This window comes from Saccoglossus kowalevskii, chromosome 16 (assembly GCF_978046115.1).
Source record: "Saccoglossus kowalevskii chromosome 16, keSacKowa6.1, whole genome shotgun sequence".
Lineage (NCBI taxonomy): Eukaryota > Metazoa > Hemichordata > Enteropneusta > Harrimaniidae > Saccoglossus > Saccoglossus kowalevskii.
In genome coordinates, this window is record NC_140656.1 from 27,297,546 (window position 1) to 27,317,578 (window position 20,033).

Below are 20,033 nucleotides of genomic sequence, written 5' to 3' on the forward strand. Positions count from 1 at the left end.
TTGCATTGCACAGACCGATTAGTGTACCGATATCTGACATGTTTAGGGTTAAACGGTGCAACCCAATTTATAGGTATTCCACTTCGTACATGGATGCTTTTGGATAATCCAACAGATTACCTACTTCCATGAATAGTGTCTTTCGACCTCAATTAATATGCATAACTAATATCTTGAGCACTACTGCAGATAAGAACAGATATGATTTTAATACTCGATTCTTGATAAAAGTCCAAAGTTTAATATAACAAGTACTACAATTTGTATCACAATATTATTTATTGTTAGGCAATTTACAGAGTAAACGTACTAAATCTTGAAATCTTATTTCATTTATGCCACAGTACAAATAAAACAAAAAGAACTTCCGTTTAAAACACCGGGGGCGCTGTGATTAAACATGCTGGCTGGAAAATGATCAACCAATAATTTCCCAGCTAAGTGCATGTTATTATATGTTAACAAGTCATGAGAAGACAGTCCTTGTTGGTATAACAGTAAACATAACACAATTGATATGATGTATAATGTAATGTTTTATTGTATTCAGACAATGCATGTCAGAGACACGGCTCTAAAAAAGCACATTTTGAATCTGTTCTGAAAAAAAACATTTGTCTTGTTATATGTGTTCAATGTATGTACGGTAACCAAACTGACAATAGCTGTCTATGTACAACAATGATCTGACTCCGCAACGGCAGAAATGATGGGTTTTGATTAATATTAAAATGGCTGTTAATCTCCATCTTGATTCTGATGGTCAAACAGATAAATGTGAATACGTGCAACAAGATGTGTGATGTATAAAAAGTTTTTAACAAGGCATGTAAGCATTTGTAGGAAATCCAGCTGTTTGGCTACAATTTAGCTTTTTTTAAGAAAAATTGTATGATTTGTCATGTGTTTATCAAGCTGTTGTGTGTATTATCTTATGGGTCTGGATAGTTTACAAGATTCTCCCCCCACTACTGTGTGATTTATAATTAAAACTTGCTATAAAACATCGAATTACATATATGTTGTGTTGTGAAACATGTACAAGAAATGGAAACACATTCTTCTTATTTACAGTTGTACATACATTCTTGATGTAATGACTGAGATTTTGAATTTGACAAATGTGATGAGAATGAATTTTATTTGTTTTTACATAACATTGATAGACGAAAATAGTGGCCAAGATCTTATACATTGTTAGATCTCCATGAGATGTGTGGCTCTCTCACTCTCAACGAGATTTCAGTGGCCATTTGTAACCAAATTATGTATTTAACACATGATTTAAGAGGCACCTGTGCCAGAGATTTAAATAACTATTACTTGGGAAGTTGAAATGACAATATTATGCTGGTTTTGGCATTTTGGGGGAAAAATACTCCATACTAAAATGTGGATTTCAGCAGTTAAACATGTTTTATAGATGGTAACATCGTATACAACCAGGAGTGTTTTTACGAAGGAAGAGATTTCTGACACAATCTTGCTAACAGTCCAGCCATTTGCAACAGCGTCTGTACACCCTCTGCTATTCGAAGATGAGTGTAACCGATCTCCTGCAGCAAAGAAAGAGAACAGTATAATTTGATGTTTTAGTAAAAATGTTGGTGCAAATGTTTGCAAGTTGTTGATAATTTTCTTAGTTAACTGCTCATTCATGTGCGAGTAAAGGCTGGACATGTACATATGTGGACAAAACAAATCAACTAGTTCTGAGGATTTGATTTGTAAAGCACTGTGAACTGTGATCATTTCCTTGGTTACAGAAAATCATCAAGTTAAGATGACGAGTGCAATTAAGTAAATGTCTGCAAGAGTGTTGTGCAGTCTAATGATTATTTTTTTCACGGACAGTTTAATGAAATGCTGATAACATTATAAAGTGACTTGCAATACATTAAAAGTGGTAAAAAGGTTCAAAACTTTCATGAAAATTTGGAGCAATGAAATTTGTATCCATAAAGACTCACCTTAATATATTCTAACTTGAGATATTCTTGTATCTGTGCCGTCTTACAGACTCTAAACATGTTGTTAATGATATCTTCAGCCGAGTATCCCATCATCCATAGATGCCTCATTAATCGATAAGCTTCATCTATGTTAGAGTCAACACAGTACTCCAGCATGTTCTTGATCACCAGTGGGTGTGGTTCATCACAAACCTTTGACATAACAAAGCAGAGATAAGCAAATGTTGATCTTTGACAAAATGACTTCATTCATCTTAAAACAGCCATTACTGCACATGCATGAATTTGCTTCAACCTTGTCTGAACACTACATCAATGGCATATAGTAAAGCATATTGTGTAAGTGATATATACTCCCCTTCATTCTAAATACCAGTTACTGTATTTCAAATTATTAGTTACAAGGTTAGGGAGTCCAAAAACAGCCATACGAGCTATTCTACAGAGCCTAGGGGGTGCAATGCTTTGCATCACTCATGCAAATCCAACTTTGTGGAAAAAAGTACATGCACAGATTTGTTTGTGATGTAGGTGTGCTGGAAAAATTCTAGTCTGTTTTCCGATTTGACAGCAAATTTGATGAGGAATTATATGTAGCAAAAATTAGTAAAAATATTTGCTGGCTGGCTTTCTCCATCTTACCTTGAATACATTTTCACCAGTGACATCACCAAAACCTTGCCACGTTGATTGTAAATTGTTGAGAGCCTGTGACAACAGCAAAAATGTGAATGAATGGTTGTATAAAGAGACAGATGAAGAAACATTCATACACACACAATAGAGCAGAATAGAATTTATAACATCTTGGCATATGTATGATGTCTCTGGGGACAACAATAAGGTGTATTCAATTTGTGAAAAACTGAGGCAAACAGAAATGTCTAGTTGTCTGTCACTGGCGTGCAAGTCAATAATGTAGCAAACAAGGGAACACAAAACCCTACTCGTAAAAATAACGAAACAACTCCCACATAAATTGTCCTTCATTATATCAAAGTCAAATTATTCCATGGCATGTATTGCACATAAATAAAGTGACATCACTGTAGTGCTTATTAATGTGATGTAGGTAAAGGTCTTTCCAACAGCAGATAATGCACATGCACACATCTAACTTGTGTCTCTTTAAATATTGACATTCATAGTCAGTGAAATTTCAACAATCAACCAGCATGGACCAGTAGAAATGTGAACATGCACAGATCTGACGAGTGTTTTAAGGAAACAAGTGTCATGCAGTGAAATATCAACAATCAACGAATATGAAGTTTACCTGTCGCATGTCGCCTTGCGAAGTGAATATAATTGCTTCTAGTCCGCTATCGTTATAAGTCACATTTTCTCTCTCAGATATTTCCAGCAATCTTTTCAATACTTGGGCATCACTTAATTTGGAATACCGTAACACAGCACACCGAGATTGGATAGGTTCTACAACATAAAGTTATATTGATGTGTCAGTGTCATCAATTGAGGGCTATGGCTACCCATTCAGTGTCTGACATTTGGATTATGTTATCTACAGTGATATGTGGGGGTAGAGGAAGGCATGGGGCTGGGGTGAGTAGAGGCAGTGAATACAATATCTACTCCTATTTGTTAATGGCAGTTGAATTTTCAAACACAAAATACACTAACTATACACCTTTCAATGAACATGATAACAGATCAAAATACCTTTAGAAAGAACTCCTGTGTTCTAAGAAATAGTGACTACTGGTATTTAAAATTAATATTTTTTTTTAGATCAGTATTCAAACCAGCAGCCTGTTGGCTAATATGGTTTGAAATGCACAATGTGAAAGCAATCTAATCCACTGTACTGAGGTTTATGCCACTAGAAAACTAGGAACTCTAAAACAAAAGGAATAAATAAACCCAAACACACATCTGCACAACGTTGCATTGAATGGTTACTGAGTAATCAGAAAATTACCCAATTTATTCAATTAGGCAATTACTGGTAACTCAAATGATTTAAACTAAAATTCTGAAAAAAAGCTAAATAAAAAGCTCTTTACACAAATTTTCTATGCAATGCCCAGAAACATGAAACATTTTTTCTAGACCTTACCTATAATTTTATCTGAAGTGTTGCAAGCCAAGGCAAACCTAGTTGTTTTTGAATAAATTTCCATAGTTCGCCTCAAAGCTTGCTGTGCACCATCTGTCATACTGCAAATAAACATCAATGCAGTCAGCAACAAGTCATGGATGCATGCAGACAGGCAGACGAAGGACAGACATTTATAATTATCTTGGTTACGTTAAGTGTACTGTTGGTTTCAACAAGTACAAGACATGACATCATGCATGCTTTTAGAAAGTAGGATGAAGACCATCATCAAAAGATACACAACAGTTCAGCTCTTTCAATTACACCTTGGACATCACTGTCACCATGGTAACATGAATACTACTCACCTATCTGCCTCATCAAGGATGATAATTTTGTGTCTTCCTTTGGGTAGTGTTACTTTCTGTTGGGCAAACATCTTGATTTTATTTCTTACAACATCAATGCCTCTGAAGTAAAAAATCATTACAAAAGATGGTTACACAAAGCAGAATAAACTGCTGAAAAGGAATGGTTTTGTTTCTGGCTGAAGAATTTAGGGGATACACAGTAACATAAACAGGTAGACCTGGAAGTAACTACTAAAAATCTCCATTGTTCATTGACATTGTAAATCCAATATTAAACTGGATCTAAATTAGTCAATGGCTCATGGTTCATAAAATAACATGGTTAACCCTTTGACTGCCAGATATTTTTCCCGTCCAAAATTCAGTGAAAGTATTTCACATTTTGTAAAATTGTCACTAAATTTAATCATCATTTTGCTTTTGCATATTGCTTTTACTTTTAGACCAAAAGGTTTGTCAATTTTACCAACATTTCATAGAGCAGACTATACAACATCAAACGTTGACAATGTCCCAGGGATTTTTTTAAACAAGGGAACAGGGGCCCAGCGCCCTCATGCCATGGCCATGCGCCTCCTTACCCTGGGGAGCAGATCCTCTGGCAACCATAAAATTCTGATTGACCAGGGATCACATGTGGCCACAGTCTTCAACTGTGACCTGTCTGATGGTAATTTTGGCCCCAAGGAAGCCATAGTATGCTCCATTTTAACTTTTATAATTTTAATTATCAAAATCTCCACACCCTGGTAGGTAGGGAGAACCCTATCTCCCCCACTTGGTGGCGCCGCTGAATTGCAGTGCTCCCTCTTGCAGTTTTTTTCTAGAAAAAACCCTGATGTCCCCCAAAGAGTTAATTATTTGACCACCATCTAAATACTGTTTGCACATTTTATTTTATTCAACCCAAGGAACCACCATGATAGTGAGCGTAATAGCAAAAGATGTGGCGTTGAGAAGCAGCATGCTTTCCATCATGAGTAGTTGGTCGCACAGGTATGTTTCTGCATCATGAAATGATATGAATACAATACCTGTCATTGGATGCATTTAGTTCCAACACGGCATCTTTGAAAGCAGTTCCAAGTAAACATCTAGCCAAACATAGAATACTGGTAGTTTTGCCAATTCCTGGTGGACCCTGATGAAATAAATAAGTCAACATGATGGTCAGAAATTACCCTCTGCTCGCTAAACCACTCATTAGATTCTGTAAGTCTAAAACAGCCCAGCCCAATATTTCAGAAAAGTATTTCTGTATTGGTGATATTTGCAGTCCCATTTAATAAATCGTTGAGGGTCCATAAACCGTAATATTTCTATTACCGGTAGTAGCACATGCACTTATGTACATTACATACAGAACATGTAAGTGTTTCTATTGTCAAAATAAATAATATTTTAATGATACAGCATGTAACAAAAGCAATTCGTGGGTTTATTTTCGGGGGCGGATATCCAGGCATTTTCACAGCCTGGCAACCATCACAGTGAAAACAAAGCCGAAAACTCAGAAAAAACATACTTTTGGATAGTTGTTGGGACCCTCCTGAACAGTGTAAGAAGATTACTCCTGCGTGTGCAACATATATAAATTTGGCTGTTCAGGATTACTTCAAAATTGAGTTTGTGTTTTCCTGAATTTAGCTATTTTCACTGGCTCTTCGACAAGCGTTCCACAGCAGCATGCGCAGACCCCATAGAAATACATAGTACAGTGATGCGCGTCCTAGCAACGTCTTGTGACGTAGCTCCGCCCCAAGGATATTGCGCTTCTAGTGCATCACTTCTAATAGACCAAATATGATAAACCATAAACTGATTGCAGAATGGTAAATGAACTAAATTAGCTGCAGAATATGAATATAAAGATTCTTCTTAAATAATTCAGGGCAGGATATCCTACATTCAAAATATAATAATTTTTTAGCAAAAGCAACAAAAATTTGGCAAAATCATTTAGCTTGTTCTGGAAGTGATGTTTCAGACGTTTGTGATATCTATCCTATGTGAAGTCACAGTGAATTTCATCATTCACTTGATGCAATTAAATTCAAATGCCAGATCTCATATAGCCTAAAATTCAAATTACAGAAAATTCTACCAAATCGTTTGGTTAGTCAACAATTTTGGATCAGACTGAAGTAATTTCCCACTGGCTACAAAGCTTGATGGAAAGTTGCAAACCAACTTTGAAAACAATTATATGGTTATGAAATGGAAAAAAGTTGACTTGACATTTAGAGGGTTAATCTTTTCACCATCAGATCTTCTTGTTCACTTTTTCCTTACGTTCTTTAACATTTCTGGAAATGAACCCAAATTTTGGAGTGAACAGACAAAATTTGAGTCAATTAAAAAAATTGGGCTATTGTTTGTGAAAGAAAGTGCAGACTATAGTGGTGATTTTTTTGTAAATTTGTAATGAAAAAAAAAAAAAAAAAGTACTGAAGGTGAAGGTAACGGTAAAAACCACAAAATGGAATTAGACGTTTGTGTTCTAAAACGTCACAAGACCTTTGCATTATATGGCTTTACTATACACATATCATACAGGGCTTGAAATTAGCGGTAACCCAGCATCCACACACTACCAGTCTCTTTCTTGGCGCTACCACTTTTCAAATTCGGTAGCCCAACTGGGTTACCAAAAATCTGGGATGAGACCATATTTACTCTAGGACGCGCGATTGCCCACCTATTCTTTTAATGATAGCCTGTGCGTGTATTTGATTATGACACGGCAACTAGCTTGCTGATACAAATAACAATCACCCTCCCATATATTTCGTTTAATATTGTGCGTCCTTATATTTAAAAAACATTACCTTCTTCGGGTATGCGTACCTAAGTTGGAATAGCCTGCATTGAGTTTCTGGAGTGCGTGTGTTGCAACTTGCCGAGTTGAATTGTCCTTCCCGCTTGTTGTGTGATTTAATTAATTATTTCGCGTGTCCAATTTTTGATTATTACTCAGTAGTGATCATATTAACGTATAAAAAAATTTGTTGAATTGTTAAGAAATGCAACTTAGTTTCATCGTAAGTGAATGATTCTGGACGCAAATTAAATGCTCGATGCTGGAGAATATCCGCCATGCTTTGACCTGGGACAGAGTTCTTTGACCTGATAATCGTAAATTAACCAATCAAAATGGTGGATGATGCCAACGTGCTCAAAGCTCATTTAAATATGTTAATGTTATTGAATGCATCACAGAAGAGATTTGTCGGTATTGTAGTACAATCTTTTGGCTTGGATTTAGATGGGAAAACGGCATGATTTTTTTAAAAGATATACTGAGCATTGTTTAGTGATAACAGCTCATAGTCGAAACGAAGCTTACCCATTCACGCTAGTCACAATAAAAATCATACTTTTGACTACGGTAAAATTTAAATTAGACTATAGTACGCATTTGGAATGATTTAAATGTCCAATTACGCCAAAATATTTAATAAAAAAAACATGATTTCTTTTATTTTAAAAAACAAACATTGTATAGACAGGATTACGTTACCGTAGTGTTAGTTCTGAGTGTGTGAGAAATGACTGATCTCAATAAAGCACCATTTGCAACAAAGTTGCCAAAATGTGACCTCAAATTAGTGCCAGACAAAAATGAAAATGTATCCAAGTGGCGCCTAAATGAGGTATTATACGGTACAATCAAGACAATTTTTTTGTGGCAATTTAAGTTTTATGACATAAAATTGAATACTGTAACATTAAAACTTTAAACTTGGAATTTGCAGTATTTCACAATGCACAATGAGTGAAAGCAGTGAAACTATAAAATATAAACTCTCTATTTCAGTTAGGTTCTCCTGTCTATAGGAAATTAGTACCGGTACATTCAAATATATGAAACATTATCTACCTGTCAAAATAATGTACTGAACATGACATTTGTTTATAGAAAAACAAGCCATGCATGGCACAGTCCCCATTAGTTATCAAATTTAAGATATATAGTTTTGTTTATAGTAATATAGCTGGAATATAACCATGTCAGGAATATGATTTTTTAACATTAAAATTATTGACATTTGTATCTGATCGTCAAAAAAGTACGTGTTCATATTGAGAGATATTGCTCTGGAACAGCATTCAAAATCAGCCATTTTGAATACATGTTTATATATGATATGATGTATAATGAATATTTAAAATTTGAATATAATCAGTCAAAACAAGTCGGAAATATGGGTCTAGAAGCCCATTCATTAAAACAAAATGGCCACCAGACAGCCATTTTGAATCCAATCTGAAAAATAAATGATGTGCACCAGGAACCTGTAATGATTAATATATGTACCAACGAAATCCATCCATAAATGCTTGATATTTGATGATTTTTTAGCACGAAAATGGCCACCATTTGGCCATTTTGAATAGGATCGTCAAACCAATATATCTGTCTATCTATGACATGATGTATTTAAAATTCGAACATAATCAGTGAAAGCAAGTCAGAGATATGGCACGAGAACCACATTCATTAAAACAAAATGGCCACCAGTCGGCCATTTTTAATCTTATCTGAAAAACAAAATTATTTGCATCAAGGTCCCATAATGTCTAATGTATATACCAAGTTTGAACAAAATCCAACTGTAAACAGCCGAGAAATGCTTGATTTTTAGGATTTTTTAGCACAAAAATGGCCGCCATTCGGCCATCTTGAATCAGATCAAGAAACAAATTGACGTGCATATGTATAATATCATGTATGATGTATGTATGTAGTTTGATTGTAATTGGTCCAGGCATTTCTAAGATACAGGTCCGGACGCATGCACAGACGCACGCACGGAGGTCAAAACATAAGTCCCCGTTTTCGGACTGCGTCCGAACGGGGACTAAATATTCTTTTTTATTTTTACGGCATTAATACTGCTTTAACAATATAGGGCTACCAGTGATTGATCTTGAGCTACCAGATTTAAAGTCCATCTGGACTACCAAAGAAAAAGTTAAATTCGAGCCCTTTCATAAAACATTAGGTTCATATAAAAAAAAACATTTGCTCACAGCAATGATGATATTAGGTACATTTCCTTCCTTAGCAAAGACAGCTAGCCTACTAACAGTGTCTTCATTTCCAACAACTTCTGATAGCACCTGTGGTCTGTATTTTTCAACCCTGTACATAAAGAATTGAGACAATTGAAAAAATGGAAAAAATAAATAATTAAGTCCTGGGGCAGATTTCACAATAGTGATCAATCAACGCACGTCAGAGATAACACCTTTAAAACAAAATGACTGATCAATTAGAGTAGGGAGACATGGATAATTAACATAGCAAACAACAATCATCACAAGTCGTTTTTTTACTTTGTTACGATTTTATTCAGGAGTGGAGGTTGAATGTTAAATGATTACATTTGCTATGAATGTGTTAATATTATTTAATTACCCATGGCTCCTAGGTCATGCCACTAGACTTTTAGCATGCCACCTGACATTTTAGACAGGTAAATCATTCATGTGACCTGTACTGCTAAATTTTCTACAAACCAGTCCCAAGACTCCCATTGTGTGTTTTGCACACAGACTCAAACGTACATCAGTCCCTGCAACCAGGGAAACAAGCTTTAGTGCCACCCTTTTAACTAATTCATAGTTTGTCATTTATTTGATCAAATTGACATACATGTAACATTTCAAAACAATTTGCAAAGCTTTTACATTTTCTGTGTTTTTACCTGGCAACACAAATGTACACCCAAAAATAATGCAATTTAAAATAGAGGTGACATCACAGTCATTTAGATGTCTCTGCAGTTATACATGTAACATTTATTCCACTAACATTGCATTATTCAACTGACAGGGAAACAAAAACATAATAGTTCACCTTTGGGCAAAACTATCCATGGATAAAAAGCTTTTTACAAACAAAAACCATCATAAAATGCAATTAAATGTGACAGTCATACATATATGCCATTAGGATGTCAAAACAAGTGATGAGTACGTGATCAATGTATTTCTTTCTCGCAGTTCATTTTTCAAAGCCAGATTTGCCGAGCGAATTCAACAGAGAACACATGAAAAACCTATGTGTGCATGTTTGTTTTGAGCAAAACAAAGGTAAGAACACAAATTTCTGACAAAACTTGGTTAAAGAATAATATTACATGTTATCTCTAAAATAATGTAATGCAAATGTGAACTATTTCAAAAGTGAAAGTGTACATGAGATTCCACAATACATGCAATTTTGACATTGAAAAATTCACAAACAGAAACTAAACAGCATTATATGAATATCAATATTCTCAGAAAAGACAGAAGTGTATTTGCTCTATTACATTTACTGTATACTGAATTATTCTAATGCGAGTTATTTTCACTGTAATAGACCAAGTAAGCAAATATGGCAGACATATTATTTTCTTCTAGAAGCTGAACAGTATTCATGAATTTGTTTTACAGATCATTGAAAAATCTTGAGAAAATACATGTACTCAAATGATGCTCCTGGGATAATAACTGAAACTACATTGGAAGAGTTAGTATTTCTATTATGAAGTCTGGTATGAAGTTCACTTGGTGGGTAGAGGGACACAATTAGTCTAAAGCTGAATAGCCGCCACGTACGCATATATACCCTCTGAATTGATAATACGTCGCTGATATAAATTCACAACATCAGGATGGGCATAAATGTAACTAATAATATAACGTACATGCAGATAGAAGATCACCATAAATGCAGGACAAACATTTTAACCTACCATCAGGAGTACTTTGTGAAACTTAGCATTCTCACGATCCTGTCAATTCCGGTTATTTTTGGTAATCTACTAGTGATACTCGCAATCTATCAACAACAAAGTCTCCGCACAATCACAAATTATTTTATTGCTAGTCTCGCAATTGTTGACGAGATGATCGGCATAAACAGTGTTCCGGTCTTGGTAGTTTTTCACAACCTTGGTACAGTCACAGAGACCAGAATATGCATTTTTATATCAATTATAATGTACCATCCATTCTGCACTTCGATTCTCCATTTGTTAGCCATCGATATTGATCGATACATAGCAATTATTCATCCTTTACACTACCACCAATGGGTTACTCCCTTTAGAGCTCAGGTTGCCATAGCAACAATCTGGTTAGGAGGCTTCACCATGTTTGCCGTGTTTATGGTAAAAGGGCAAGACACAGATGCAGAAACATACCTGTGCGACCAACTTGACATGTTACTGACGATGGAAAGCATGTTGCTTCTTAGTCACATCTTTCGCTATCCCACTCACTATAATGGTGGTCTTATACATTAGGATTTTCCTAGCTGCGCGAACACAGCTTCGTAAAATAAACAACCAGCTTCAAGTGACTGATCACATTCAACAAAATTCCCGTTTACAGACAGAATTGAAAGCTGCCATTACTCCATGCATTGTTCTAGGCGTGTTGTTAGTGTGCTGGCTGCCGCAGCTTATCATGGTTAGCATCCATCCATTGTTTCCAGGAAGCTGTGATGTAATCGGTCAGATGGTAGCAGATACTTTAATAGTTATAAATTCTGGTATTAATCCAGTGATCTACGCATGGCGTAATCGAAAGTTTAGACAAGCTTTTCAGAAAATTATTCAGAAAATGAAGCAATGTTGAGACTGCTATATTTTCTTTATACATGCATTCTTTTACAGATGACAACTCACAAACCAAAAATTGTATTTACTTAATTATTAAATATTGGAATAAAATATGACTCAGTTTGAGCATTTATGTATTTAGTTAAAGGGCAGCGGTCGTCATGCAGCACGTGTTTGAATATCATGTAAACAATGTACACGTGTTGTATATGTTGCATAATGAACACACCACAGCACGAAACACCATCGCTCTATAAGTGCATCTGCCACTAATAGTAAGAGCAAATACATTCATCTAGAATTATTTAAATTTTTTGATAATTATTGTGATGAATATTTTGATGAAGCATTGCATTGTCACTGTGACAAGCAAGACCTGTACCAAAAATAAGACTGAATGAAATCTTACTAATCCTAAAGTGATATTAGCTATTTTTGCCTCCATACACATCTTGTTATACAAATGTGGTGACAAATATTATGTATATTAACTAGCATATTATATAATTGACTGATCCTGTGTATTTCATATACTGGCCAGATTTCTGGAACATTTGAATAGAAAAATTATACATGTGCACATATGAAGATGAATTTGTACAAACATTATTGCAATAAAATGAAATTTTTAAAATCTTGGATGAATTGTAATAATGCTCAATGGTAAACGACCAAGCAATCGCAGCAATCAAACTATTCAAATACATGAAATCAAAGTTACATTATTGCCAGAGGTTCTTCCGGACAGGGGAACCGGAGCGCAGCCCCTTTTAGCCCAGGTTTGCACCCTCTTATCAAACCTGCAACAGTCAGTAGATTATGATCAGTCATAAAAAATAAGTGTTACCAATGGTAACAAAGGTGTGCTTCCTCTTAAATTTGTTGTTATATGCTTATTAACATGCATTTTATTTTACACACCTTTTAGTAACAGCAAAGTACAAGACAGTGAAAATGGCTGCCACTGGAGTTATGTATGGTCCAACCTAGACTGGCGCAGTCGGGGAGATTAATTTGTTTTTGTAGTTTAAATAAAATAAAAAAAATTGCCAAATGGAGGTGTTAGCGCGAAATCACCCCGACTGGTTTATTCTGCAGGAAATTCATTGCTATTAAATATTCATGAGCACATATTATAATGAAGTGGGCGCGGAAATACGTGCATAATGAGGTCAACATGGTACAGTTCACACTGCAGACCCAACATGGCCGCACGCTGAAATTCGAGTTTGCCGTAGACGTCGTTTCTTATTCATCACAATGTGTAAAAATGTAACTCGTACTGTCGTAGAATTGAAAAAAAATCGGCTGCTTCAATCAACCGACGTCTTCCCGGTCAGAGGTCAGTTGAAGAGACGTTGTGATTGGCTTAGATGATTGTCAATTAGAACACTCGGCAGAGCTCCAGAAGGAGTACCTACACTTTATGCAAATTTTTTTTAAATTATGCTAATTTATTCATGACGTAGCAGTTTCTGTGCTCATGAATATTCATTAATTTGTGAGTCAATACATTTTAAAAGGGGCGATATATTATTTTTGGGGGAAGAGTTAGAAAGGGGGATTAGCAATCCTTAGGGGGTCAATACAAAAGAAGGGACCCATTTGGAGAGCAGCCATGCTCCTCGTGTCTGTTGTTGCACGTGACCTACAACTGTCAACTGTGTTCGTTATTCGACGACTTCGACTGGCTTCCATGTGGGGTAGTATTCTTGTGTTCTGTTTTTCTGACTTGAGTTTTTGAATCTGCTGTTTATGATTTTAACGTCTTTCATGTCTTTTGTAGGAGTGTCCAATCCGTGATTTGAACTTGCGATCTCTGAGTTCCCAGTGCACTGTCTTGTCCACTGTACCACGAGTGTCTTCACACAGGAGTTAGGATTTAAGTCCTATTCATAGGAGCACTGTCTTCACTAGCATTCAAAAATCTAACTAAACATACTGGATTCGAACCAGCGATTGCTCACATTGCTGACATAGTACAAATCAACTGAGCTATGTGGGTAGTCATGCAAATTAAATAATTTGTTGTCATATTTAGCTTTATTGCCAAATGGTGTTTGCGAGAAAAAGATGGGCAGGCAAGGGAATTGAACCCAGGTCCTCCTGATCACTATGTAGAGAACTGACCCACAAGACCACAATGGATTGACTGGATGTGTTTGCATTTGATAAGACTATATAGTGTGTGTATATATATAGAAATACAACATATTTCTATTGTTGAGTTACAATTGTCCAAAAAATTGCCAATTTTGTGTTTTTACTTGTGTAAACTATATGCATGCCATAACCCGTTAGTGTACATCTTGCCAATTGGGTGTTTGCCATTTGCGTTGCCCATACCTGACCCGACCCTAACCCTAATGCCAAGACACGTTCCTGTTAATAATTCTGTTGCCCATACCTGACCCGACCCTAACCCTAATGCCAAGACACGTTCCTGTTTATAATTGCTCAATAATGATACTCTGTTGTGCACTGTCTGCGGGCAAGTTGCATTGATGTCAACTGATTAAACAAGTCGCGTTTAAGTAATTTCCACTATTAACAAGTGGTTAAATTGTGACAATAAATGTGTGGACAAATATTTGAGATTAATTTTGGTGTAGACAACTCTCGTTTAATTATTTTACACCATTACAAGTTGTTAAGGATGTAGTAGACATAAGTATGTTATAGTTAGGCTTGATATTTTCATATAAGAATTGTCCTGAACTATAGTAAACCATATATTTTATGAAACCTCTTATCTCACACTTTCTGAAATTCTGGGTAATTTTGGATAGAATTTAATGGTTATCACGTGACTGCTAAGTAAACAAACAAAAATGTTATTTTAAAAAAACGAGTACTGCAGGAAACTGGAACTAGTTAGATGAGTAACAAACATCGTAATGTTAACCACAGGGTGTCCCATCCAATCGGGTGACAAGATTTTTGCCCAGCGAGATGCATTTATTTCATGAGACCAGCTTGAAATGTTGGACCGCGGTCACTGAATTACACTCAATTTACTTTTAGTTTATAACAAGATTTCTCGCCAACGATTATTGTTAGGATAAAACGCTCTCACCCGCATGTTTGACACTTTCGGTAGAACAGCCCATGCAAAATTCAAGCCAATGCGATACCCAGGGAACGCAGCGTACTCGATAATGTAGTTCACTAATTAGTCCGTTTTCATTTGGCAGAAACGGCAAATAACCTTTCCACTGAACAAACTGGCCAATATTTTCAGTTTGGGACGTCGTTTGAGAAAAAATGTTACACTCGGGCGAAGAGTATACTTCTATTTTATAGATTGTGTGGTTCAAGTTACAAAGTGATCAAGCGTATCGTCAATATTCAACGTAAACCAGGCTCCAAAGCACTGGCGAGACTCGTTCATCGAAATAGCGTTGTACAGTTACTAAAGATAAATTACGTAATCCTATGCGCATACAAAGGTTGTTTATTGACTGGACATAAGTGAGAGATTATGGTTACTTCCTTAGTAACCGGGAACCGCACGACTAGGGTTATTGTGGCAGCTACTGCAATTTTTAATGTCGGCCAACTGTGATCAGTGTGAATCGCCGCATGTTTTCTACACAATGTCCAAGTTGCCGACAACGATCATATCGGTCACCCCCCTTAGAAAAAAAAAAAAAAAAAAAAATATATATATATATATATATATATGTGCCTTCTTAATGTAGATGCAGGCGTGCTAGCTGGAGACGAGAGATAGAAACAGCTCGATCCGACAGAGTATGTGTTTCGCTGTTCGGTCGAGCGGCAACCGGGACTGGCGTAACGATTATTCAATTGTATTTATTTCTCAGTTTTTTACTGGATATTAAAATTTAGTTGTGATAAATAATTTGTCGTTTGGGACAACGTGTGAAAAAAGTACCTTGCCATACCCAAAGCCGGCCTGTAAAAAGATAACCCTGCCTGGTATACAGGAATTATGGAGCTCCATGCAGGAAGTAAACATGCAGTACAGTTCAGCTCTGAACATTTGACGTCATAATTGGGCGGAGACAATCCGTATAAGGAGTGAGGTGATTGAAACGTTTCTTGATTTGAATTTTATTTGTCTGAGCTTAACGCCGCTTCTACGAATTCCTTCTCAAGTTCGTTCTCGGCCCCGTTTTCCACTTCATCAACGTGTTGTTTATATGGTCCCCCGTGGATCGGTGCCGGTAAACCCATGTACTTGGCAAATTTTGCCATCACACGTCGGCCTTTACCGATCACTCTTCCGGCGATCACCATTTTCCTGTTTACTTGGAACTCTTTTTCTTGTTTTTCAAAAGACGTGAAAATTCTCTCGGCTGAGGAAAAATAATATTCTGAATTTGAACATTTAATTTGGAAGTGGGGTCCCCAGCCATGCCGTGTGTCTTCCTCCAATGTCAAATCCCTTCGTTGCAACTTGAGCACCGCAATGGCGCCGAAAAAGTTCGCTATTTAAAATGTAGACATCGATCAGTCTCAGCGATCCATCTGCGTCAGCCACCCCATCATCGTCACCATGTGACGATAATTTCCTTGCTTATGCACTTCTTGACACTTTTTCTAGTTCTTCAATTCTGAGCTACATGTAGATAAATGTTGCACCGTCGTTGGAGTCCGAACTTACCGAACCGCGATCGATGTTATTTTTTCTGAGACGAAGTTTTGCTTCTTCGGATATTGGAGTCATATTCTTCCTTTTTTGTTCCTTCCTTTTCTAATAATAATTCTGATAACAATTTTAAGGAGCGCTAATTTTTTGATGTGTCACACACGGTGTACTAATATAGAACGATCACAGAGACAGGGCGTGCGTGCGTTGTTTCCGTTGCTAAATAGGCCAACTTATGCAAATTAGGTCAATATTTATTGTTTGCGCTCAAAGCCGATTATCCTGAAATCAAAGTGAGCGGTCTGCTGTTATAAACACATATCCTAACTTTTTTGTTAAAATTGCCTTTTTTGGGTGTACTGGTTAATATTTTGAGTGGGAAACACATCCATTGCATGCAGATAGACAAATGCCACCAAAATAGACAATAAACAAAAAATGTATAAAATAGTGACTGTTATGTCTACTACATCCTTAAATTGAGAGAATAAATGTCTCAACAAATATTTAATACTTAGTTTGATGTAAACAACTCACGTTTGGTTAATTCCCACAATTACAGGTTGTTAAATTGAAAGAATAAATGTGCGGACAAATATTTTAGACTTATTTTGGTGTAGACAGCTCTCGTTTAATTATTTTACACCAATACAAGTTGTTAAATTGAGAGAATAAATGTATGGACAAATATTTTAGACTTATTTTGGTGTAGACAGCTCTCGTTTAATTATTTTACACCATTACAAGTTGTTAAATTGAGAGAATAAGTGTGCGGACAAATATTTTAGACTTATTTTGGTGTAGACAGCCCTCGTTTGATTAATTCCCACAATTACAAGTTGTTAAATTGAGAGAATAAATGTGAGAACAAATATTTTAGACTTATTTTGGTGTAGACAGCTCTCGTTTAATTATTTTACACCATTACAAGTTGTTAAATTGAGAGAATAAGTGTGCGGACAAATATTTTAGACTTATTTTGGTGTAGACAGCTCTCGTTTAATTATTTTACACCATTACAAGTTGTTAAATTGAGAGAATAAATGTGCGGACAAATATTTTAGACTTATTTTGGTGTAGACAGCTCTCGTTTGATTAATTCCCACAATTACAAGTTGTTAAATTGAGAGAATAAATGTGCGGACAAATATTTTAGACTTATTTTGGTGTAGACAGCTCTCGTTTGATTAATTCCCACCATTACAAGTTGTTAAATTAATTTCCACCTCTACAAGGTTGAGAGAATAAATGTGTCGACAAATATTTGATACTTATTTAGGTGTAAGAACTCGTGTTTGACCAACTTCCACCATTGCAAGTTGTTAAAATAATGAAATAAATATACTGGTATCATTGGATATTTGATTTAATTGTGAAACTTTCTAACAAAATGTTAACTGCTGGCTTCGAACCCTCAATCAACAATTCCGCAGACACAGTATAAATTCAACAACACCACAGAAGATATTCGTCTGTTGCCTGAATTGTTTTCGTAATATAGGGAACGCTATCGACACTTTAACAAAACTTACCTTGACTTGGGTCTTGTTTATCTCTTGTCACAATCTGGAAACTGTTGAACAAATTGCGCGTCGTCCAGTTTAAGACGTTAGTTATTTTATTATTTATTCATTCAGTTTTGTGAGGTTTATTAATTTTTTGCAACGTTCTTTGTTTACTTGTTTACGGTTTGAGAGATTTCAGTTTATTTGATTTACGTTTTTACGGTAGCTCTGAGCGGGACTCGAACCCACTGTCTTTTCAAGCTAATTTTGTTTTAATTTGATGGCACGCTTGTGTACCACGCCACGACGTTGGTCATTAAGTGGTGTTCATTTTTCTAACTACTCCAGTGTTCCGATGAGTTGAACGGAAAAGCCAAAACGATTGCTGGTTTCTGATTGCTTCGGTTCTGGTGAGTGTGTATCTAGTGTGATTCGAACCCATGTCGTTTGTATTGGGCGTTTTTTTATTTCCCATGTTGGCTACGCCGTAATATGCAACCACTTCCCCGTTTTATTGTGATTTTGAGTGTTTAATGATGTCTTCCTCACCCGTCACGCCATGACCCAGTTTCAACCACGGCCATTATGCAACACAGTGCGTGACCCTCGGCGTCACCCGACTGACTATATGATCGTTCTGTTCAACTGTTAAGCTAGGATTTATTACCGTTATTATCATTATATTGTCACATGATTTGTTTTACCTTATGTGTAATGTCTTAAGTATCTTTATTGTAATTTGTATATACCAATTCGTATATACCGAGGAAACGACCCCGATTGAAGGTCATGTATTTTATGACGTCACCAATTCGTGTGTAGGTACTACTTCTAGATCTGTGCCGAACACTCATTAACATAATTACCCGTTGAAAAATCAACGGGTTCCTGCAGTGTCGATAGAGAGCCATGCAGAATAAACCAGTCGGGGTGATTTCGCAGTTACAGGGGATTTCGCGCTAACACCTCCTTTTCGCGATTTTTTTAATTTTATTTAAACTACAAATACAAATTAATCGCCCCGACTGCGCCAGTCTAATACCAACCTTAAACACAGGAAAACAACATGAAACTGATTGTTTTGTTGTCAATGTTTTTGGTTGTCACTGTACGTTTTTGTTTTTTTTAGTGTTTAATATGTAATAATAATATAATAATAATAAAGCTTTATTAAACCATAATGAAATTACAAATTCATTTTGGGCTGAAAGTAATAAATGGAAATAAATGGAAAGGTAACAAGTAAAACAGAATGTTAAAATAACATAAGACCAGTCAGTGAAAATGAATGCAGTTTGTGTTTTTTTAAAACACACTTTATACCATGACACATGTCTAATTAGTTTAGAATGGTTAGTACATTTGTATTAATTAATTAATAAGGATAATGAACTTATTGATATGTTTTCAGACTGGAAAGTGGGGATTTAAATAATATGTTATTGATCTGAGAAAATGGTGTTTTTGTATAGATTATTATTTGTAATTCTTATTTGTGTTCAACAAAGGAACCATAGCTCTTCTGTGTTTCACACATGCGAAAATAACAATATTAAAGATACGTGTACCAACTAAAATACCATCACAAATACCACAGTCACTCTACTGCAAAGTCACTCTACTAGTAGAGTGACTGCAAATACTGAATACCATAGAGGTATTAGGATCTACCCTGAAATATTTTTGTTTAGGTTGAATTATATATCATTAGTTTGAACAATAACACTGTTGTACATACCACGGAAGTTCATAACCCGACGACTTGCCAGACTTTGACATTTTCTGTTTTGATGTACTTGCACTCACTTCCATTTCTTCGGTCGCCATATTTTCGCGCCATATAAAGAAATCTAAACATGATCTGTTCTGACAGTTTTGATTGGATGACGACTAA

The 20,033-nt window shown here is 35.8% G+C and overlaps 2 protein-coding genes across 2 annotated transcripts; one reads left to right on the plus strand and one right to left on the minus strand.

Moving 5' to 3' along the window:
- Positions 1-516: 516 nt before the first annotated feature.
- LOC100377740 (replication factor C subunit 2-like) lies at positions 517-19,992 on the minus strand. Its single transcript, XM_085491295.1, has 9 exons — positions 19,878-19,992; positions 9,438-9,549; positions 5,438-5,544; positions 4,401-4,502; positions 4,051-4,151; positions 3,250-3,407; positions 2,616-2,681; positions 1,971-2,165; positions 517-1,556 (listed from the first exon to the last, which is right to left on the minus strand). Exons 1-9 carry the CDS (start codon positions 19,964-19,966, stop codon positions 1,455-1,457), a joined length of 1,032 nt encoding a protein of 343 aa, XP_085347421.1. The 5' UTR covers positions 19,967-19,992; the 3' UTR covers positions 517-1,454.
- LOC100329073 (adrenergic receptor-like protein) lies at positions 10,464-12,132 on the plus strand. Its single transcript, NM_001171213.1, is given in 3 exon segments — positions 10,464-10,502; positions 10,848-11,626; positions 11,628-12,132. Coding segments are annotated over 2 exon segments (966 nt in total). The 5' UTR covers positions 10,464-10,502; positions 10,848-11,068; the 3' UTR covers positions 12,036-12,132.
- Positions 19,993-20,033: the final 41 nt, after the last annotated feature.